The 24,045-nt window shown below is 42.3% G+C and overlaps 1 protein-coding gene across 1 annotated transcript in view; it reads right to left on the bottom strand.

The window, feature by feature from the left end:
* The window catches only part of LOC132834399 (dynein axonemal heavy chain 8-like), a 1,143,262-nt gene that overhangs the window by 236,913 nt on the left and 882,304 nt on the right, over positions 1-24,045 (bottom strand). Inside the window, exons 58-60 of the mRNA XM_060853284.1 lie at positions 19,656-19,819; positions 6,872-7,064; positions 1,733-1,855 (exon numbers count right to left, since the gene is read on the bottom strand). Coding sequence (XP_060709267.1) covers positions 1,733-1,855; positions 6,872-7,064; positions 19,656-19,819 — 480 coding nt within the window. The remainder of the gene's footprint in view (positions 1-1,732; positions 1,856-6,871; positions 7,065-19,655; positions 19,820-24,045) is intronic.

The following is a 24,045-nucleotide window of genomic DNA, read 5'->3' as shown; positions in this document are numbered from 1 at the left end:
TGAGCATAAACTCTACATCAGGAATGAGGGGGTGACCCAAGGGGAATGAGAGATAAATGGGAGAGGGGTGGGGCTGTGTGGGGGGGTGGGGGGGGGTAAGGTAGCAAGGAATGTGATAGGTAGATGGAGGTGGGGGGGAGTGATGGTGATAAGTTAGAAAGGAGGGTGGAGTGGATAGGTGGGAAAGAAGATAGGACAGTTCAAGAGGGTGGTGCTGAGTTGGAAGTTTGGATGTGGGATAAGGTGGGAGGAGGGAAAATGAGGAAACTGGTGAAATCTACATTGATTCTGTGTGGTTGGAGGGTTCCAAGGCGAAAGACGGGGAGTTCTTTCTTCACACGTCGGGTGGCTAGAGTTTGGCAGTGGCGGAGGCAGTCCTTGGCAGAGTGGGAGGGGAAGTTTGACCACAGGGCGGTGGGTACCAGAAATGTTCTCGGAAATATTCTACAAGTTGGTGAGCTGTCTCCCCAATGTAGAGAAGACCACACTGAGAGCGACAGGCACAGTAGATGATATGTGTGGAAGTGCAGGTAAATCTCTGTCGGATGGGGAAAGAACCTTTAGGGCTTTGGACGAGGTGAGTGGGGCACTGTGGGTGCAGGTTTTGCACTTCTTGCAATAGCAAGGAAAGGTGTTGGGAGTAGAAAGTGAGTTGGAGGAGAGTGTGGACCTCACAAGGCAGTCGCGGAGGGAATGGTCTCTGTGGAATGTGAATAGGGATGGGGAGGGAAATATATCCCTGGTAGTGGGGTCTGTTTGTAAGTGGTGGAAATGGCGGAGGATGATATGTTGTATCTGGAGGTTGGTGGGGTGCAAGGTGAGGACCATGGCAATTCTATCCTTGTTGCGATTGGGGATTAGGGTTCAAGGGCAGAGGTGTGAGAAGTGGAAGAAGTGCACTGGAGGGCATCATCGACGACATGGGAGGGAATATTGAGGCCCTTGAGGAAGGAGTCCATCTGGGATGTTATATGGTGGAATGGTGCAGATGCAGTGGAAGCAGAGGAATTGTGAGTAAGGGATAATGTTTTTACAAGAGGTAGGGTGGGAGAAGGTGTAAGAGAAAATGAGAATTGCAGATGCTGGAGATCAAAGTTAAGAGTGTGGTGCTGGAAAAGCACAGCAGGTCAGGCAGCATTCGAAGAACAGGAGAAACACGTTTCAGGCAAGAGCTCTTCATCAGGAATGGGGCTGTGAGTTGAGGGGGTGGAGAGATAAATGAGAGGGGGGTCGGGCTGGAGGGAAGGTAGTTGAGAGTGCTATAGGTGGATGGAGGTTGGGGTAATAGATAGGTTAGAGAGGAGGGTGAAGTGGATAGGTAAGAAGGAAGATGGACAGCCAGGACAGATAATGAGGGCAGTGCCAAGTTGGAAGGTTGGAACTGGGATAAGATGGGAGGGGGGGCGGGGAATCCAGGTAACTGGGTTTCTCGTAGATGCCCATGTTGAGTCTGCTGCCGGAACCAAAAAGGCTAGTGCTAAATGAAACCAGTTTCTTATGAAGAATGTAATTTATATTTTGAAATTCCTAATGCTAGGAATAAAGCTAGTTCACAAAATGTTGACTAGATTTGAATGAAATTTGTAATATTTATGAAAGATTTGAATTTTTTTGTGAAGAATTGTTTACAGAACTTTGTTTTACTTCAGTTCCACTCTGACCTTATCTTATGAAAAGCATAGATATAATATTTACAGCACATTCTATGATTAACTAAAATTTGAAATCTCACTTTCATCAAGTGTGTCATTGCATCCTTGAAGAAGACAAGATCAAAAAAGCCCGATCGGACACTTTCGTTATGTTGTGACTGATAAAATTGCAGTTTTTCAGTCAGGAATTCATAGCTTGGAACCTGAAACATGAGAACATCACAAAGATAATGAAAGGTTAAGAATGCCATTAATGCATTGTACCTCACCCTTCCAGAATAACCTGCAAATATCCTATTAAATATTTGTCTCTTCCAAATGCATTTCCTTTATCCTTTATTCATTCATGGGATATGGACATCACTAGCTAGGCCAGCATTTATTGCTCCATCCCTGATTGCCCAGAGGGCAGGTAAGAGTTAACTACATTTCTATGGGTCTGGAGTCACATGTAGGCCAGAGCAAATAAGGGTGGCAGTTTCTTTCCCTAAAGGACATCAGTGAACCAGATAGGTTTTTCCGACATTCAGCAATGGGTTCATGATCATCATAAGACTCTTAATTTCAGACTTTTTCTATTGAATTCAAATGTTACCATCTGCCATGGCAAGATTCAAACAGTGTCAGAACACTACCTGGGTCTCTGGGTGAACAGTCCGATGATAATACCACTAGGTTATCACCTCCCCATTTATAAGTTACAATTCAGTACACAAGTACTTCAAATCATGTACACAAGAATGATTTTCTGTTAGAGGCCAACCGAGGTTTCAGGCTTGAGGCCTGCCTGGCTTAGGATTCTTTGGTACTCACTGCCACATTGGGAGTGAGACAAGAAAAAACAAGCTCCTTAAAAGTTATATTGCTGCTACCCCAGAAGTTTATAATGATAAAACTAACAAATGAGAAATCCTGGTTCAACCCATCGTGTATTCTTCAAATTGTATTCCTCTTGTATTCTCCACAGATCCAGTATAATCAGTATAGTCATTCCAAACTCACAGATTTCCCTCTGGGATAGAACCTAGGGATAAGCAGAAAGATTGCTGGTCTCCAGAGAGGGCCTCTTTTTGCCCTCTTTTTATCCTGTGGCACACAGATTGTCTGAAATTGGAATGCTGGCATGATTAGCTCAATCATAGTGAAACAAGTTTAGAGGTACAAATTGAGGTGAACACTGCCCTTTCAATTCAACCACATTAGGGACTTGGGATTGGCTAACATTAAGATTGATAAGTCCCCAGGGCCAGACCAGATTTATGCCAGGTTGCTCCAGGTAGCAAGCAAGGAGGTTGCTAAGCCTCTGGTGAAGATCTTTGCTTCCTCACTCTCCATAGGAGTCGTACCGGAGGATTGGAAGGAGGCAAATGTTGTTCCTCTTTTCAAGAAAGGTAACAGGGAAATACCTGGCAATTACAGACTAGTCAGTCTTACATCTGTGGTCAGCAAGGTTCTGGAAATAATTCTGAGGGATAGGATTTATGACTATTTGGAAAAGCATGGCGTGAATAAAAGCAGTTAGCATGGCTTTGTGAGGGGCAAGTCACGCTTAACTAATCTTATTGAGGTCATTGAGGAGGTGATGAGACAGTTCAATGAAGGTTGAGCAGTGGATATGGTGTATATGGGCTTCAGTAAGGCATTTGATAAGGTTCCCCATGGTAGGCTCATTCATAAAGTCAGAAGTATGGGATACAGGGAGATTTGGCTACCTGGATTCAGAATTGGTTGGCTGACAGAAGGCAGAGAGTGGTTGTAGATGGAAAGTATTCTGCCTGGAGGTCAATGTTGAGTGGTGTTCCGCAGGGCTCTGTTCTTGGGCCTCTACTCTTTGTAGTTTCTACAAATGACTTGAATGAGGAGGTTGTGGGGTGGGTTAGTGAATTTGCAGATGACACAAAGGTCAGAGATGCTGTTGATAGTATCGAAGGGTATTGCAGGCTGCAACGCAACATAGGTAGGATGCAGAGCTAGTGTGCTTCCAATTAAACCTATTGGACTATAACCTGGTGTTGTGTGATTTTTAACTTTGTCCACCTCAGTCAAACACCAGCATCTACAAATCATAACCTCGATAAATACGGTGATGCATTTTGGAAAGATCAAACTTGAATGCTGAATATAGGATTAAAGACAGGATTCTTGGCAGTATGGAGGAATAGATGTTTTCAATTCCATAGATCCCTCAAAGTTGTCACGCAAGTGGATAGGGTTGTTAAGAAAGCATATGGCGTTTTGGATTTTATTAACAGGGGGATCGAATTTAAGAGCTGCGAGGTTTTGCTACAGCTCTACAAGTCCCTTGTGAGACCATACTTGGAATATTGTGTCTAGTTCTGGTCACCCTACTATAGGAAAGATACAGAGGCTTTGGAGACGGTGCAAAGAAGGTTTACTAGAATGCTGCCTGGACTGGAGGGCTTGCCTTATGAAGAGAGGTTGACTAAACTTGGACTTTTCTCTCCGCAGAAAAGGAGAAAGAGAGGTGACCTGAGCGAGGTATACAAGGTAATGAGAGGCATGGATAGAGTCAACAGCCAGAGACTTTTCCCCAGGGTAGGATTGACTGGCATGAGGGGTCATAGCTTTAAGATATTAGGAGAAAGTTATAGAGGAGACGTCAGAGGTAATTTCTTTACGCAGAGAGTTGTGAATGCATGGAATACGTTGCCAGTGGTGGTGGTGGAAGCAGAGTCATTAGGTACATTTGAGTGACTGCTGGGCATGCACATGGACAGCATTGAATTGAAAGGTGCGTAGGTTAATTTATTTTATTTTAAAGTAGGATTCATTTTCGGCACAACATTGTGGGCCGAAGGGCCTGTTCTGTGCTGTATTTTTCTATGTTCTATTAGTTTTTTGTCCAAAAATCTGTGATAAAGTTTAACATTTTATTATTTTGTAATGGAAAACAATTATTATTCAGATCAAACACTGGATTCAGTAATGTTTATAAAAACTGTCATTTTTGAGGGGCTTGTGGTGTGTGTTCTCTCATGTATCACAATGGTATCTCACACACTACCATCCTCACCACAAAAGCATCCATTTCACAATTATATGGTAGGGAAGGGGAAATTGTCACTGCAGTTATGACCTTCTGGAGTACAAATTACTGGAACCCTATTGTAGGAAAGATATTATTTAAGTGGAGAGCATCCAGGAAAGATTTACGAGGATGATGCCAGGAATGGCGGCTTTGAGATATGAAAATAGACTAAAAAGGCAGTGGCTTTTTTCACTGGAGTGTAAAAAGGTCAAGGAGTGACTTTACTGAGGTTTATAAAACTGTGAGGGGAATAGATAAGGTGAATGACAAGGGTCTTTTCCCTAGAGGGGGAATTCAAAACTAGGGATCATATTTTTAAGATGAGAGATGAAAGACATGAAGGGCAACATTTTTTACATAGAGTGGTTTGCATTTGGAATGAACTGCTAGAGGAAATGGTGGATGAAGGTACAGTTACAATGTTTGAAAGATATTTAAAACATGTTTAAAATAGGAAAGGTTTGGAGGGAAATGGGCCAAGCATAGGCAGGTGGGAATTGATTAGTTTAAGAACATAGTCGCGTGGACTAGTTGGACTGAAGGGTCTATTTCCATGCTGTATGACTCTATGAAACAGAAACAGGTATAGGCCAGTCAGACCCTTGAGCCTGTTCAACCATCCAGTGAAATCATGGCTGATCTATGGCCTAATTTCATATACCCGCCTTTCACCCACAACCTTTAATACCTTTCCTAAACAGAAAAAGATCTATTTCAGATTTTAAAATTAATAACTGATTTAGTATCAATTGCTGCTTTTGGTAGAGAGTTCCAGAACTCGAATCTAGAAGCGGTGGAAATAGCTTATCTTTATCTACCTTGTCTTTTTCTGTTATTATCTTGAAGACTTTGATCAGAGGACTCTTCCACCCTCTAAATTCGAGAGAAAAACGCTTAATCTACAACTTCCTCACAACTTGAAGTCGACACATCATTCTTGTAAACCTACAGTTATACGTCCTCCTAAGCTTTGATGTCAGATGCAGTACTACACTGTAACCAGGGCTTTGTAATGCTGCGGTTATATATCTACATAATTGGACTCCAAACTTCTAGATATAAAGGCCAGCATTCCATTAGCCTTCTTGATTATTTACTGCACCTGTTCGAGGCATTTTAAAGATCTATGCACCTGAATGTCCAAGTTTCTTCAGTCATCTGTTGCACTTAACTCGATACAATCTAAGAAAAACCCTGATCTATCTCTTTTTGGTGCAAAACAGATAGTATCACACTTGCCTCAATGTGCTGAAAATGTGTTGCTGGTTAAAACGTAGCAGGTCAGGCAGCATCCAAGGAACAGGAAATTCGACGTTTCGGGCACAAGCCCTTCATCAGGAAATTTTTGCCTCAATGTGCCACAGTTTTTCCCATTCATCTTGTCTATCAATATCCCTTTGTAATTTTATACTAATTTCTACACTCATTATATTGCAGCCAACATTGTGTCATCAGCAAATCTGGATATTATCCAAGTCGTTAAGAAACAATGTGAATAATTAAGGCCGTAATACACATCCTTGTGCGACACCACTGGTCACATCCTGCCAATTTGGGTACCTGCTCATTATCTCTACTTTCTGTCACTTGCCACTCAACTAATCGTCCAGCCATTTTAGTAATTTTCACTCAATCCCATGGGTTTCTACCTTAGTTAACAGTCTCTTCTGAGGGACTTTATCAAATGAGAGACAGTCACTAATGGCTGTGACCTTTAGAAGTTGAGTGTGAAAGGATTTTGAAAGAGGTGAGGAGGAATGAAAAGTTCAACTGCTGAGAAAAGGCCAATGAGTCTTGCAAGGTTCCCTGCCATTTTCTTCCTTGGCAGCAAATGTGGCAGAGACTGCCGTGCCAGAGTGGGGCTCCTGAGTAACTCCAGGTTATGTTTAACACCATGGTACAAACTGTCACCTCATGAGAAGAAAGATCACTGGAGACATGCATACCAGAGAATTAATAAAGCTCTATTTCATCATAAATTTGACAAGATTTATAAAAATAGATTCAAGTGAAAGATGTATATATATTTAGAAAAATAATAAATTGAGAGATATCCTGAAGAAAACAAGTAGGTAGTGTTGTGATTTAAAAAGGAAGAGGAGCTATTTTTGTCAGGATCTAACAGCATAATAAACAGCTTCTCTTGAAAGCTAATAAAGCTAAGACGTACCATTTCATAGACTTTTGGGACAACAAACACAAAATCTTCAGGCTCATCACCAGTTGGCTCTGGCATATCCCGGAGGAAATCAACGAAGTATGGCTCTTCATGAATCATCTGTGCTACTCTTTTTCCAATAACCTTTTCAACTGCGCGAGTAATTGCACTTTCAAACCAATCTTTGTCTTCTTGACTTATAAATCTATGAAGTAACCAGAAAGTCACTAATTAATCATTAAAAATTTAAATGCAATGAAGATAACGACTTTTTTCAGTGAGTCTTGAATCTTTATGTTTATATTTTCAAAGTATGTAGGGGTAGTCAGAGAGAATGTCCTGAAGATTGTTACCTTGCATTTTAACTAAGCTCCACTTTGGATCCCAATTGGAAGAAGCACTAAGGGCACAAAATACACTCTGGTTGGGGGCCCTTCAATTTTCATCAACAAGACTGATTCTAGCAGCACACAACTTATTGAGCTAATGAATCAGTCAAATTTAGCTGTCAGACTTCGATCATAAGATATAGAAGATAGTTAGGTCATTCAAACCAATAAGTCTGCTCCATCATGGCTAATATGTTTCTCAACTCCATTGTCCTGCCTTCTCCCCTTACCAATCAAAACATTATCTATCTTTTTCTTAAATATATTCAATGACTAGACCTTCACAGTTTGTTGTGGCAATTAATTCCACAGATCAACCACCCTCTGGCTGAAGAAAATCCCCCCATCTCAGTTCTAAAGGGTAATCCCTTCACTCTGAACCTGTGCCCTTGGGTCATGGTCTCTCCTACTAGTGAAAATGTCTTTTCCAAGTCCACTATATCCAGGCCTCTCAATAAGCTTCAGTGAGATCACTCCAAATTCTTCTAAACTCCATTAAGTACAGACCCAGAATCCTTAACCGCTTGTTATATGATAAGCTATTCATCCCTGGAATCCTTCTTGCAAACCTCCTCAAGACTTCTCCAACACATTCTTCCTTAGTTATGAGTCCCAAAGCTTTGTCCCTGGCAAGTAGTAAACAACAGGATAGAGACTCCTACTAGATTTGGTCTTTACCTTAGTCTGGTAGTGGAAGATGAATCTGTCTCTGATAAGATTGGTAGGATTGGCTACTAACCAATCCACACGAAGATTAAGCCCTGATTCAGAGCAGATCTAGCAACTAAAACCTGGGCAATCTGAGGTGCTGTACCAACAGTTTTAGAAGAATTATTTTCAACCACAATCTCTAATTTCATAGCCCAGCATATTATCCACTCTATTCTTATTATTAGAAAAGCAACATCATAATTTCTGATTCAATGAAGAAGTCAAGAGAATCTCCAGAAGGAGCAACAGGTATGTCTGAAGTGTCAACCTGGTGAAGCTACAAAACAGGGCTACCTGTCCGACAGGGAAAACAGCAAACAAACGATAGAGTTAAGATTAGAGTAGTGCTGGAAATGCACAGCAGGTCAGGTAGTATCTGAGGAGCAGGAAAATCGACGTTTCGGGCAGGATGCTGCCTGACCTGCTGTGCATTTCCAGCACCACTCTAATCATGACTCTAATCTCCAGCATCTGCAGTTCTCACTTTTGCCTAAATAACTGACAGAGCTAAGTGATCTGATAACCAATGTGTAAGGTTAAAGCTCTGTAGTCTTACCACTTGTAGTCATGGCTGGGAGTGAACAACGAAACAACTAAACAGGAGCCTTACAAGAGGGAAGTCAAACATTAACATTACAGGAAAGTGGTGAGTTGACTGGTTGGTGACTAATTGCTGTTAGCGACTTAGTGTAAAATGTTGAAATTGAAAAAAATGCATTTCATTTCAAACAACTGTAGTTTAAGGGACTCCATTAGAAGGGAAATAAGAAACTTGGGATTTTACTGTGTGTTTATTCTTAAATGGTAATATTTATTGTGTTCTGATGTTTAGGCTAGTACAGTACATGACAAAGTGAAGAAACATTAAATTTTTGGGGAATTAACTAAACATATACGTAACTAATTATGAATGAAGACACAATAAAGATTACAGGGCAGGTGATGTATGTATTGTAATTGCTTTTGTCAGGGGTCCTGGATGCCAGTGGTTCAGGGTAAACATGTCTGCTGTGAATGGTTGTAACATGAGCAGCTTCAGCTCAGTGTTTATGAAATGGAAGATAAGCTACAGGCATCATGTCATATCAGGGCAGGGGAAGTTACCTGGACACTGGGGAGTTGTGAGAAATCAAAGATTAGAAGCTAGAAAAGAAAGAAAGGTATCAGTAAGGTAAGTGATAAACAGATCATGAAAGGAGGGGCCAGGCTGCACAAATCTATGAGAGAAATTAAAGAAGAAAGTTCCACAAATCTCACCATCCACAATGATGGGGGACCCCCGCATTCGCAACAATCTTCAGTAGATGATCCATTTCAGTTTTCTCCAGAGATCCCCAGCATCACAATCAATTTGATTCTCATAGACACACAGACATTGACAGCACAGAAGGAAAGCCATTTGGCCCTTCCTATTCACACTGGTCAAAAAGGATGTGACCATACTAATCTTATTCCCCAGCTCTTGGCCCGTGGCCTTGGAGGATATAGAAAACACAAGTGAACATATAAATACATGTTACAATAGTTTCTTACACAACCTCACTTTCAGACAGTGAGTTCTAGGCTCCCACTTCCAGCTGGATAAAAAAAAGTCTCAACTTACCTCCTAACCTTCTACTTTTTGTGTTAAATCTACATTCCTTGGTTATTGACCCCACGAGTAATGGAAAAAAAGTGCCTTCTTATCCACATTATCGATGTCTCTCATTATGTTGTATATCCCTGTTAGGTTTCCTTTCAAACTTTGTTGCTCCAACAAAATACCCTAGCCTATTCAATATTCCGTCATAGCTCAGACCTTCCAACTCAGGCAATACCCTGATAAATCGCCTCAGCATCCTCTTCAGCTCAACCATGGTGTTCTTATGATGTGATGACCAGAACTACATGCAGTACTCCAGTTGTGACTTAAACAGCATATTAAACTCTTGCAGCATAATCTCTGGTCCTAGAATCTTCCATAAGATTAAATATGAGATGAACCATCCCCACAGCATGGAGGATGTAGAAGGGCTGGTCAGATGGGCTTATCAGCGGTAAATGGAATATAATCTGGATAAATGTGAGGTGATGCACTTGGGAGGACAAACATGGCAAGGGAATACATGATGAATTGCAGGATCCTGGGAAGCACTGAGGATCAGAGGGACTGTGGTGTGCATGTACATGGGTCCCTTAAATTGTCAAAAAGTTAAAAAGACATTTCGGATACTTGCTTTTATTAATCAAGGTATTCCGTTTAAGAGCAGAGATGTTGTGCTGGATCTTTATAAAACATCAGTTAGGCCACAGCTAGAATATTGGCTGCAGTTCTGGAATCTACATTATAGGAGTAATGTGGTCAGATTGGAGCAGATGCAGAGAAGATTTACCATTATGTTGTTTGGACTGGAAATTTTCAGTTATACTGAGGGGTTGGATAGACTGAGCTTGTTTTCCTTAAAGCAGAGTAAATTGAGAGAGATATTGATTGAGATGTATTATGATGGGTTTAGATATGGTAGACAGGAGAAAGTTATTACCCTTGATGAAGGGAGCAATGACTAGGGGGAATATAAATTTAAGGTAAGGAGCAGAAGTTTTGAGGAGATGAAAGGAAAACCTTTTGCATGCAGAGCTGGTAGAAATCTGGAATTCACTGCCTGTAAGGGTAATACAGGCAGAAACCCCATAACAGTTAAGAAGTGTTTAGAAGTGCACTTGTGATGCTGAGGCATAGAAGGCTATGGGCCAAGTAGTGAAAGAGGGGCCAGAATAGTGAGGTGGTTGCTTTTGATCCGAGCAGACATGATGGGCTGAGGGTCTCTTTCTATTCTGTAGATCTTTATGACTCTGTCGGAGGCATTTAAATGAGGGATTTAAGCTCTTGAAGTGATCAATTCCATGCATGAGGGGAAAAGATGGAAGAGAAAAAAACTGCTGTTGTCAAGTGACAAGGATCAAGTAATACAGAAGGTCAGAATAATTGTATCAAAGCTAAGCATTGTGCAGTTTTATTCAGAGAAAAGAGACTCCGAATAATAGAAGTGAATGTATCAATAGTCTCCAACAAACCTGGACTAAAACAAAAAGTCCTGAGTCATTTAGATGTTAGGAAGAAAAAAGCTCAAGAAGTAGAACTTGTTGAAATGGCAGAGGAGAAGATGTCTGCAAGGCTGTTTCAAGCAAGATTTCAAGGAACAGATGTACATTGGCAAATGAACCAAGACTAACGTCAAACCAAGTAGATTTACTTGCCTAAGGGTGTTAAAAAGAAGTTATTAACTCAAACGAGTGATATTAGTTGAATGAAGATATTTAAATGGAAGTGACCTGATGGTGAAGGGACTATGATGGTCAATCCAGTTTGACTTTATCTGATTCTAGATTCTAGCCTATAGCAAACTACTTTGTTCAGCCACTGCAGTCTATCTCGTGGAAAGGACTGGATACATACCTACTTAAGATGATCACTAACACTAATGGTATAGTTCTGATTACCACATACTGTTCTCCCTCAAGTGAGGGAGCAGCACTGAGGGTGACAAGGGCACAGAATGTATTCTAGATGGTCCAACTTGAAAGATATTGCTGATCAATTGGGTCTGAGGCAGGTGGTGAAGGAACCAAGTAAGATGGAAAAGGTATTACAGTTTATCCTTGCTAATCTGCCTGCCACAGATGCATCTATCCATGACAATATCAATAAGAGTGATGCACTCATTGTGGAGACAAAATTCTGCCTTCACACTAATTCTACCCTACATTGCATGGTGTGGCACTATTACTGTGCTAAATGTGACTGACTTTGAACTAGCCCAGAAACTTGACACTGGACCTCTGTGACCTTATGGCCTGACATATCCCCACAGTACCATTCCCATCAAGCCAAGAGATCAACTATAGCTCATTGGAAAGTGAAGGAGGGCATGCTAACAGCAGGACCAGGCATCCCTAAAAATGCCCTTGAAGCTACAAAAAATACCAAACAGCATAAGTAGCAACAGATAGACAGAGCTAAGTGATTCAATACAAATGATCAGATCTATATTCTGTAGTTCTGCCACATTTGGTTCTGAATGCTGGTGGATCGTTAAACACTGCACTGGAGAAGGAGACTTCATAAATATCCCCAAATATATGTGATATCAAGAAACATTGGATACTGCAAAAGTGATGGACCATGATAACGTTCCAGTTAGAGTCCCAAAACTTTGCTACTCCTCTAGCCAAGCTATTCAAGTAAAGCTACAACACTGGTATCAATTTAACAATAAGAAAATTGCCCAGGTATGTCCTGTACATAAAATGCAGGACAAATTCCACTAGGAGAAAGTGAGGACTGCAGATGCTGGGGATCAGAGTCGAAGGGTGTGGTGCTGGAAAAGCACAGCCAGTCAGGCAGCATCCGAGTTAATTTGACATCGGCAGTGTTCCGTTGAGTGACGTTGGTGGTTAATTTGTCATTGGCAGTGTTCTGGTGAGTGACATCGGTGGTTTTATTTTTGTAAATATTTTTATTGAGGAAAAAGATTTAAATTTTTTACAAAATTACAAAATCACTACAAAACAATATAACAACCTTATAATAAAGTGACAATAACAGTAAACAAACTACTACTCTACTCTACAAACCACTGAGGAGAAAGAAAAAAAATCTACAAAAAACTATAATTCAATAAATAACTAAAAAAAAACTAAAATAAACCAAGATTAGATTCAGTTAAGTTACCGCACTCCCACCAAAGCTCCCCATATCCGGATTTGTTCGGAATTCTTCCTTCCAGGGGTCCTCGAACTGCCAGATATAGCCCTCATAAATACAGAAAGGCCCTGATCAATATAGCTGACAAGTCTGTGTCTATATAATTCAGAAAGGACCGCCACATTCTATAAAACAATTCCATTTTCTGGTGCACCATATTCATAAGGAAGTCAAGGGGGATGTGCTCCATAACTAATCTATGCCAGTCCCAGGGGATTATCGGCAACGAGTGCATTGGAATGATCTTCCTTGCACAGAATGAAAGAATATTAAACAGTTCCTTCCCATGAGTGTCCAAAGAAGGGAGATGTTGCAAGCCCAAAAGGAGGGACATTGCATCCACCTTAACTTCAGTTCCCAAAACCCCTTCCAAAACACTCGCTGTGGCACCCCAATACCTACGAAGCTTGTGGCATGACCACAAGTAATGAATAAGAGTGCCATTGGGGACGCTCCGGTCTTAAATTTCGCAAGCCGCTCTGGTGCCAAATGCGCCCTGTGACGTAGCTTCAATTGCACAGCATGCATCCTACTACAAATCAAAATCTTCCTTATATTCTCCCAAAATTCTCCCACATCTCTGATGATAATTCCACCCTCAATTCTTGAGTCCAGATTCCGCACAGCTACGCAATGTGCTTCAAAACATTACCTCCTAACAAGTGATAGAGGGTGCTGACTGAGAGAGTGCCTGTAGACTGAAGCACTTTCCTTCCATATCTGGCTTATAGGGACGAACCATCAATATAGTCTTTTTCTGTATAAAGTCCCTAACCTGAAAGTAATGCAAGAGGTACCTCATGGATAGTTCATATTTCTGTCTCAGCTGCTCAAAAGACATCGTCAAATAAATCTCCCAAACAGGAGACTCCTCTCGACTCCCAGAGCTTAAAGCCAGAGTCTATTGACCCCGGCTGGAATCCTAACATTTCTGCTGTGGGACTGAAAGGGGAAGATTTTTGTAAGTTTCCCTCATTTTGTCTCGTCATTCTCCATGCTTTAACCGTGTTAAGGACAATCGGATTTCTGCAATGGTCCATAACAGTCCTCACTGGGAGGCCTCGATGTCCAATCAGATTGACCGCAGGTCCTGGCAAGCCCAGTCAGTCACATAGGGTAGTAAGGAACTCAATTCATATTTCTTAAAATCCAGGAAATTCAAACCTCCCATCCCCCGTGGAAGCTGCAATTTGACAAGCTTAATAAGAGGCCGCCTATGATGCCAGATGAAAGAACTGTTAAGCCTCCACAGTGCTTGCCTAGGCAGCATTAAAGGGAACATTCGCATGGGATATCATAAACGAGGAAGAACATTCATTTTGACCAGAGTTATTCTACCCAACCAAGATATTGGAAGATCTTCCCAGCACTGAAAATCCTGTCTTATCTTCTCTAGCAACTGCACAAAGTTAGCTTTACATAATTAATCGAAGGCCAGGGTGATAAAAATGCCTAAGTACAAGAAACCTTCCTGTGATCACCTGAAAGGGAAACAAGTTCCATCCCCAAAATCAGATTTCTAGTTAGCAACCCCCTCCACCCCCCCACAGGCATTGCCTTTGATTTCATTGAATTAATTTTATACCCCAAAAACAAACCAAATAGATTAATTGCTTGTATTAAATGGTGCACAGATGTTATTTGATCAGTTGAAAAGAGAAGGACATCTTCCGCATAAAGGGTGATCTTATGCCTACCTGATCCTACCTTCGGAGAAATTATATTATCAGGATGGCCTCTGCCAACTGCTCAATTACCAAAGTAAATAATAGCGGTGAGAGAGGGCACCCCTGTCAGCTGCCTCTGCCAATACTAAAATTGTCCAACCTTATACCATTAGTGAGAAACGTTACTTTCAGGACATTGTATAACACTGCCACCCACTTGGCAAACCCCTCCAAGACCAAACCACTCCAATACATAAAAGAGGTATGGCCACTCCACCAGGTCAATTGCTTTTTCTGCATCCAGGGAGACTACCAAACCCGGAATCAACCCTTGCTGGGATACCCCTGGACCATGTTTAATACTCTTTGAATATTATTAGTCGAACTATGACCCTTAATAAGACCTGTCTGGTCTCCTTTACAATGAAGGGCAAAACAGTCTCCAACTTTATTGCCAGCATTTTCAACAGCATTTGAAAATCCACGTTCAGTAACGATATGGGCCTGTACGAAGTGCAATCCTCTGAGGCTTTCCCTTTCTTGAGAATAAGAGAAATATTTGCTTCTCTCAGAGAGGATGAGAAGCAGTCCTGACTGTATGAATAGTTGTACACATCCAACAGTGGCCTGCGTCTATAAACTCCTTGTAAAACCCATTGTGAGATCCGTCTGAGTCAGGCACTTTACCACTCTGGAGGTGCCTCACTGCCTCCTGTATTTCTTGTCAGGTGGGCATTCAGAAAAGATGCCTGCTCTGAAGTTATACCTGAAGGTCCAGGTTCTTAAAAAGGGACTCCATCTTCGTCAATCTGTCCTCACAGCCCTTCGACTGGTACAGCTCTTAAATGCTGCATTATCCTTTTGGCATCACAAGTAAGAGTACCAGCACTCTCCCTAATGGATGTGATAGATTGGGGGCATTCTTCTTTCCGGCCAGATATGCTAGATATCTACCCGGTTTATCACCAGACTCAAATAACTGCTGTTTTGCAAAAGAGGTTTCCCTCTTTGCTGATTGGGTGAGTGCAGCGTTGAAAGTAGCCATAAGGGCTGTAATCTGCAGCAATTTAGTTACAGATGGTCTGTCAAAGTATGCTAACTCAGCTGCCTTCAGGCAAGCCTCGAGCAAACGCTGCTGCTCTCCCCTCTGCCACTTACAGGTGGCCAAGTAAGAAGTAATCAGTAATCAAGAAATAACTGTGCATAGGTTTGGCAGTTTCCCAGAGCACCGATGAATTACTGGCCGTAGCCAAAATAATGTCCCAAAAGATTTAAAATTCCCATGAGAAATACTATCCTTCAAGAGGAAAGAATCCATGAGCCAGTGCCGCAAGTTTGTTCCCATTACCATTGGCCTGGACCTCCATGTGCAATGCCACATGATTAGAAATGGTTATGTTCCCAATTCTGCAAGACAATACCGAATTCAAAAAGGTCAATGGGGCAAAAAGCATGCTAATTCTGATATAGAACTCATGTGGTTTAGAGAAGAAGGGTGAAATCCCTACTTTTGAGGTGAAGATATCTCCACACATCAACCAATCCCAGCTTCCTGTTCAGGTCCACTAACTGCCTAGATTGTGAGTATGTCCCTGCAAGGCCCCTAGGCATCCCCTGCAAAACCTGCGCCCACACCACCCCACTCACCTCCTTCCAAAGCCCAATGGATCCTTCCATATCCATCGCAAATTCACCTACACCTCCACACATATCATTTACTGCACCCACTGCACCCGATGTGGTCTCCTCTACATTGGGTAAACAGGCCGCCTACTTGCGGAACGTTTTAGGGAACACCTCTGGGACACCTGCACCAACCAACCCAACCGCCCCGTGGATGAACACTTTAACTCCCCCTCCCCCTCCCACTCCACCAAGGACATGCAGGTCCTTGGCCTTCTCCATCGCCAGATCCTGGCCACACGATGCCTGGAGGAAGAGTGCCTCATCTTCCGCCTAGGAACCCTCCAACAACACAGGATGAATGTAGATTTCTCCAGCTTCCTCATTTCTCCTCCCCCACCTTATTTCAGTCCCAACCTTCGGAATCAGCACCACTATCTTGATCTGCGATCTTCTTCCCGACCTCTCCGCCCCCACTCCCTCTCTGGCCTATCACCCTCACCCTCACCTTCTTCCACCTATCGTATTCACAGCGCCCCTCCCCCAAACTCTCCCCTCCTACCTTTTATCTCAGCTCGCTTGGCACACCAGCCTCATTCCTGAAGAAGGGCTTATGCCCGAAACATCGATTCTCCTGCTCTTTGGATGCTGCTTGGCCTGCTGCGCTTTACCAGCATCACACTTTTCAACTCTGGTCTCCAGCATCTGCAGTCCTCACTTTCCCCGAGGCATCCTGTCCACTTCGTGGTCAATAAGTCACTTAAAGTCTCCCCCTATAATTATATGACGCGCCCAAGGTACATTAACCTGGAAAGCGCATCCATTAAAAATTTGAGGGAATGTGCCGGGCGTCAATATACACTTAAAATCCCATACTCCTTTCCATGTATTAAAGTTTAAGAATAATAAACCATCCATATTCATCCTTAATTTGGTCGAACAGTTGAAATAGGAAATTCTTCGGATGAGAATAGTAACTCCTCTACTTTTTGAATTAAAGGATGAGGTAAATACCCGTCCAAACCCTCCCTGCTGTAACTTCAAGTGCTCCTTATTGGTTAAATGTGTTTCTTGCAGCAAGGCTATATAGACCCACTCTTTTCTGAGGCTTGAAAGTATCATTTTCTCTTAAATGGTGAATGACTCCCTTTAACGTTCCAGGTGCACCATTTAAATGAATTGCCAGCCATAGATATCCGAGACAGTCTGTGACCCACCGGGAGGAAGAACCTCACTCATAGCGTGCTGAGTGAAAACAGCAAACAGTTCATATAAATTTAAAAATACAAGGACCCAAACTACCAAATCAAAACTTCTAACAACTATTCTACAACACACCAACATATAATACAAATGAAAGGAGACTTTCCCCCCTTGCCCACAGGGGGCACTCATACTACCCAATAACCCCTCCTTCTTCTGTAGGTCTTGTTGTTGAAGCTGTGGCTTCTTCTAGTTGAAGCTGTGCCCCAGCCGCAGACAATACAAAGTAAGAAAAAATTATAACAAGAAATTTAAAAGTGGGTACTCGACCCATCCCATCCATACTTTAACCCAAGGCACTCCTGGTAAAAATATATAACCCCAGGCCCCCACTCCCACTTCCCCCAAATGCAAATCCCTTTCCCCCCACTCCATACCAAGAGAGAAAAACAAAAAAAAAAATAAGAAAGAAGAACAAAGGATAACGGGAGGTAAGAAAGAAGGGAGAAGAGATAGAAAAAGAAAAAAACTATTAGGACACCCACTTATATTTTAAAAAACCTCAACAACCAGGTAAACCAGGCAAATTACAGAGAAAAACAAAGTAAACATTATTGTCCATATTATTCGAGGCAACCAGTCTATTTGAAAGTATCCAGGAAGTCCTCTTCCCTTTCGGTTGAGTCAAAATTAAACACGGAACATCCGTGGCTGAAACGTAATGTTGCCAGATATCTTATGGAATACTGGATATTCAAGTCCCTCAGCTGCCTTTTTACCTCATTAAAGGCCTTCCTCTTGCGAATCATGACTGCAGAAAAGTCTTGGAAAAGCATAATTCACGGTCCTTTGTGGATCCTTCCCCAATGCTCCAGAGGCTTCCAGCACCATTTGCTTATCTCTGTAATGCTGGAGTCATACTAGGACTGGGTAGGGATGCTGGTCCGATCCAGGCCAGCGCACTGCGACCTGGTGGGCCCGCTCAACCCGCACCTGGCCTGCCTCGACTTCCAGCTTCAAAAACTATGGGAGCCATTGCTCCAAGAGGCTGACAAGTTGGCCTTCCCCCTCCCGTTCTGGGATCCTCATCAGATGGATGTTCTTCGGATGGCCTCAATTTTCAAAGTCGCTGACCTGTTCTTCCAAGCCCTGTATGTGCCGTTCCAAGGTCTGGACCTGATCCATCAAGGATTCTTCTGTGGTTTAGGAGGCCGCGGCTCTACCTCCACGACGCGCTGCCGAAGACACTAGATCTGATGGTCATGCTTCTGCAGCATGACTGAGAATGGTTCCAGCATGGCCTGGGGTCTCCTCCATTGTTGAATCAATCTTCTCTCGGAGTTTCAAAAACTCTGAGACCAGGCTCTGCTCCAGAGGTAAGTCCCCTGGGATGTCCACGGATGCCGATGCTGTGGTTGCAGGCTTGTCCATTACTCCAGGGGGGCGTCCTCCTTGCTGCGATCCTCATGGTCCCTTCCCTTTACTCATTTTTTAAACTATTTTCAATGAACACTGAACAACTCTGGGGGTCAACAACTAACAATTTCTACCACAATGGGTAATAAAGGGAGCGAGAGTGCTCCACTTTGTTTGGGTTCTGGTGCAGAGCTCAGCAGGGCAGACCTACTGGGTCCGTGACATCGATAGTTAATTTGTCATTGGCAGTGTTCCAGTCAGTGACGTCAGTGGTTAATTTGTCATCGCGGTGCTCCGGTGAGTGACATTGGTGGTTAATTTATCATTGTTGGTGGTCCGGTGAGTGACGTCAGTGGTTAGTTTGTCATTGGCAGAGTTCCGGTGAGTGACGTCAGTGGTTAGTTTGTCATCGGCAGAGTTACGGTGAGTGACGTCAGTGGTTAGTTTGTCATCGGCAGAGTTATGGTGAGTGATGTCAGTTGTTAATTTGCTGTTGTCGGCCAATTACTGCTCCATTAATTTTCTCTCAATCATCAGTAAAGTGATGGAAAATGTCAAGCAATATTTGCTTAGCAGTAACATGCTCACTCTGACACCCAGTTTGGGTTCCAGCAGGCCTGACCTCACTATAGCCTCAGTTCAAACATGGACAATAGGGCTGAATTCCATGGTGAGGTGACAGTAACTACCCTTGACGTGAAGGTTACAATCGACTGAGCATGCAATTAAAATTCAATTATATTACTACCTATCTGAAGTCGCATGTACACCAGACGACGTAAGGATGGCAAATTTCCTTCCCAAAAGGACTTAAGTGAGCATAATGCATTTTCTTTTGTTAATTGACAGTGATTTCATGGAAATCATGAGTCTCTTAATTCCAAATATTTATTGAATTCAAATTACGTGGCTGAATTCGACCTCAGATCTCAGAACATTATGTCGGATTCTGGATTAATAGTTGAGGTATAATGTCATTAGGCCATCACCTCCCCTCTGTAGTCCTCATGAACCAAAAATTGCATGTAACGCCATTTCCCTACCTGTCTGCAATCACTCTGGTACATTCATGTTTGAACAAAGCTAGGAGTGTCTTCAGGGTGGAGCATTCCTCAGCCATTATGTTCAACATTCCTTGCCAGATGCGAGATAGGTCCCTCAAATTGAAGATGTAATGAAATTTAGCTGGAGTGGGTAGCATTTTCACCTAGAAAAGAACAACAAAAACAATCTTCAAAATGTGCAAAGAACAAATTACTCTTGGGTAACAATATGATCAGCTGTCTGTGCAGACACATTACTATTATATACTACTTGAAGTTCTTTTTCACAGAGTTGTTATGGACCAGGCTAGCCCCCTTCAAAACATTTCAAGAAAGTAGCCCAGACAGTAACTTTGCCAGATGTTTTAAGCAGGGGTATTGTGGATATCCCAGGAGAGATGTAGTTGGTTAAACCACATAGTTTTAAACAAAAAGAATTAGAACACAGAACATAAGACAATACAGCGCAGAACAGGTCTTTTGGCCCTCGATGTTGTACCAGCCTGTGAACTAATCTAAATCCATCCCCCTACATTATCCCATCATCATCTAAGTGCTCATCCAAGGATTGTTTAAATGCCCCTAATGTGACTGAGTTAACTACATTGGTCGGCAAGGCATTCCATTCCATGCTGAGTAAAGAACCTGCCTCTGACATCTGTCTTAAATCTATCAGTCCTCAGTTTGTAGTTATGCTCCCTCATACAAGCTGATGTCATCATCCTAGGAAAAAGACTTTCACTGTCTACCCTACCTAATCCTTTGATCATATTGTATGTCTCTATTAAATCCTCTCTTAGCCTTCTTCTCGCCAATGAGAACAGACCCAAGTCTCTCAGCCTTTCCTCATAAGACCTTCCCTCCAGACCAGGCAAACATCCTGGAAAATCTCCTCTGCATCTTTTCCAATGCTTCCAAATCCTTCCTGTAATGAGGTGACCAGAACTATACACAATATTCCAAGTGCGGCCGCATTAGAATTTTGTACAGTTGCAGCATGACATTACAGAACTCAATCCCTCTTCCAATAAAACCTGACACACCGAATGCCTTTTTAACAGCACTGTCATTCTGGATTGCAACTTTCATGGATCGATGTACATGAACTCCAAGATCCCTCTGCACATCCACACTACCAAGAATCTTTTCATTGACCCAGTATTATGCCTTCCTGTTATTCTTCCCAAAGTGAGTCACCTCACATTTATCTGCATTGAACTCCATTTGCCACCTCTCAGCCCATTTCTGCAGTTTATTTAAGTCCCCCTGCAACCTGCAACATTCTTCCATACTATCCACTACTCCACCAACTTTAATGTCATCTGCAAATTTACTAACCCATCCATCCTGTGCCTGCGTCTAAGTCATTTATAAAAATGACAAACAGCAGTGGTTCCAAAACAGATCCTTGTGGCACACCACTAATAACCGGACTCCAGGCTGAATATTTTCCATCAACCACCACTCAGCGCCTTCCTACAGAAAGCCAGTTTCTAATCCAAACTGCCACATCACCCTCAATTCCATGTCTCTGCATTTTATCCAACAGTCTACCATGTGGAACCTTATCAAAGGCCTTACTGAAGTCCATGCACACCACGTCAACTGCCCTATCCTCATTCACGTGCTTGGTCACCTTCTCAAAAAAATTCAATGAGATTTGTGAGACATGACCTGCCCTTGACGAAACCATGTTGACTACCTGCAACCAAATTGTGGCTTGCTAGATGATTATAAATCCTATCTCTTATAATCCTTTCCAAAACTTTTCCTACAACAGACATAAGGCTATAATTACCTAAGTCATCTCTCTTGCCCTTCTTGAACAAGAGCACAACATTTATAATCCTCCAGTCCTCTGATACTAAACCTGTAGACATTGATGACTCAAAGATCAAAGCCAAAGGCTCCGCCACTTCCTCCCTAGCTTCCCAAAGAATCCTCGGGTAAATCCTATCTGGCCCAGGGAACTTGTCTACTTTCACTCCTTCTAGAATTGATAACACCTCCTTCTTACTAACCTCGATCCTTTCTAGTCTAATATCTCGTATCTTATTCTTCTTCTTGACAATATTATCCTTTTTCTGAGTGAAAACCAATGAGAAATATTCATTTAGCACTTCTCCGATCTCCACAGGGTCCACACAAACTTCCCACTTCAGTCTTTGACTGGTCCTATTTCTACCCTATTCATCCTTGTATTCTACACATACCTATAGAAAGTTTTAAGGTTCTTCTTTATTCTATTTGCTAAAGATGCTCATGCCCTCTCTTTGGTCTTCTTAACTCTCTCTTTAAATCCTTCCTCACTGATCTGTAACTCTCCATCGCCTCATTTGAATCATCTTGCCTCATCATCACATAAGCCTCCTTCTTCCGCTTAACAAGAAATGCAATGTCTGTAGTAAAGCACGGTTCCCTTACCTTATCACTTCCTCCTTGCCTGACAGGGACATACCTATCAAGGACACACAATATCTGTTCCTTAACCAGCTCCACATTTTGATTGTCCCTATTCCCTGCATTTTGCTAACGCATCCAGGCTCCTAAGTCTTGCCTAATCACATTATAATTGCCCTTGCCCCATTGATAACTCTTTGCCCTGTGGCATGTACCTATCCCTTTCCATCGCTACACGAAACATAACTGAATTATGGTCACTCTCTCCAAAGTGCTCGTCTACCGCTAAATCAACCAACTGGCCTGGTTCATTACCAAGCACCAGATCCAGTGTAGCCTCCCCGCTTGTTGGCTTTTCAATATATTGTGTCAGGAAACCCTCCTGTACACTTTGGACAAAAACTGATCCATCCAATGTACTACAGTTTTAGCATTTCCAGTCAATGTTGGGGAAGTTAAAGGCCCCCTTAATGGCCACCTTGCTCCTTTCACTCCTACCCAGATGTGTTTTGTCAATCCTCTCCTCCATGTGGCCTATAAAAAAACTCCTAGCAGTGTGACCTCTCCTCTCCTGTTTCTAACCTCAGCCCACACTACCTCAGTAGACGCGTCCTCGTCAAAAGTTCTTTCAGCCACTGTTATACTATCCTTGACTATCAAGGCCATGCCCCCTCTCTTTTACCGCTCTGCGTGTTCTTAATGAAAGATCTAAACCTTGGAACCTGCAACATCCATTCATGACCCTGCTTTATCCATGTCTCCAAAATGGCCACAACATCAAAGTCCCAGGTACCTATCCATGCTGCAAGCTCACCTACCTTATTCTGGATACTTCTGGCATTGAAATTGACTCACTGCAAACCAGCTTGCTGTCTGCCAGCACATTCCTGTGACCATGAAATCCTGTCCATACCCTCCCTACTCTCATTCTCCTGTGTACTGGTACTACACCTCAGATTCCCATCTCCCTGCTGAGCTAGTTTAAACCCATGCAATTTATTTACAAGATTATTAATTGAAGCACAAACAAAAGGGAACAGAATACAAAATAACTCAACCTATCTGATACTCAACAGATTTTATCAACTTAACAATGCTGTTCTCAATGCTCACAACAATCCCCATAAATAGCCCTTGGTCAAAAGGTAAAATCAAACACAGGGTCTTACAAGAGAGAAAGATGGCCGTATGGAACACCCTCTTCCATGTTTCTTGGATCAGCAGCCTCAAAAATTGCCTGACTGCTTTCAGTGACCATCAAGACCAAATCAAAGAAAAGCTGAGCTGGGAGAACTGGTCACTCCCCTTTCATTTTACAAGTTTTTTTAACATGAAAGTCTTTTGCCTGAGGCAGTATCTGTTAGCTTTAATCAAATTGGCCCTAAAACCTACCCAAGCCAGACTTTCTGAAGTCTATGGCTTTTACGATCTCTGAAAAAAACAACATGGAAAACATAATCTTGATAAAGCAGCAGCATCGTCACACCTACCCATTTACAAAAAAAAAGTCAATACCCAATAATGCCTTCATTTTAAAACCCCTTAGTCTTAAACTGTTAGTACTATACAATACACATGCAGGCCTGCACTTCCCCATTTTGTTTCAGTCTGTTTTATCACTGTCACTGAATGGCTCAGTTTCTCATTCAAGTTTCGACAGTATATCGGCAATCATGTTTTCTTGTCCCACCGCATGGACAATTTTCAAATTGAATGGCTATAATAACAGGCTCCATCTAAACAGTCTGGCATTGTTGTCCTTCAACTTCTCCACAATCTTCAATGGGTTATAATCAGTGCATATGATTGTCTCAGATACATTACTGGTAACATAAACATTGAAATGTTGTAACGCCAACTCCAAGCTCAAAGTCTCTTCCTCAACTGCCAAATATTTCTGCTGATGAATGTTCAATTCCCTGGAGAAACACACGATAGGCTGTTCTATCCTCTTATCATCTTCCAGTAAGAGCACAGCACCGACACCCAC

This window comes from Hemiscyllium ocellatum, chromosome 3, assembly GCF_020745735.1.
Source record: "Hemiscyllium ocellatum isolate sHemOce1 chromosome 3, sHemOce1.pat.X.cur, whole genome shotgun sequence".
Taxonomy (NCBI): Eukaryota; Metazoa; Chordata; class Chondrichthyes; order Orectolobiformes; family Hemiscylliidae; genus Hemiscyllium; species Hemiscyllium ocellatum.
The sequence above is the reverse complement of the archived record's forward strand: the minus strand, read 5'-3'. Positions and strand labels throughout refer to the sequence as shown.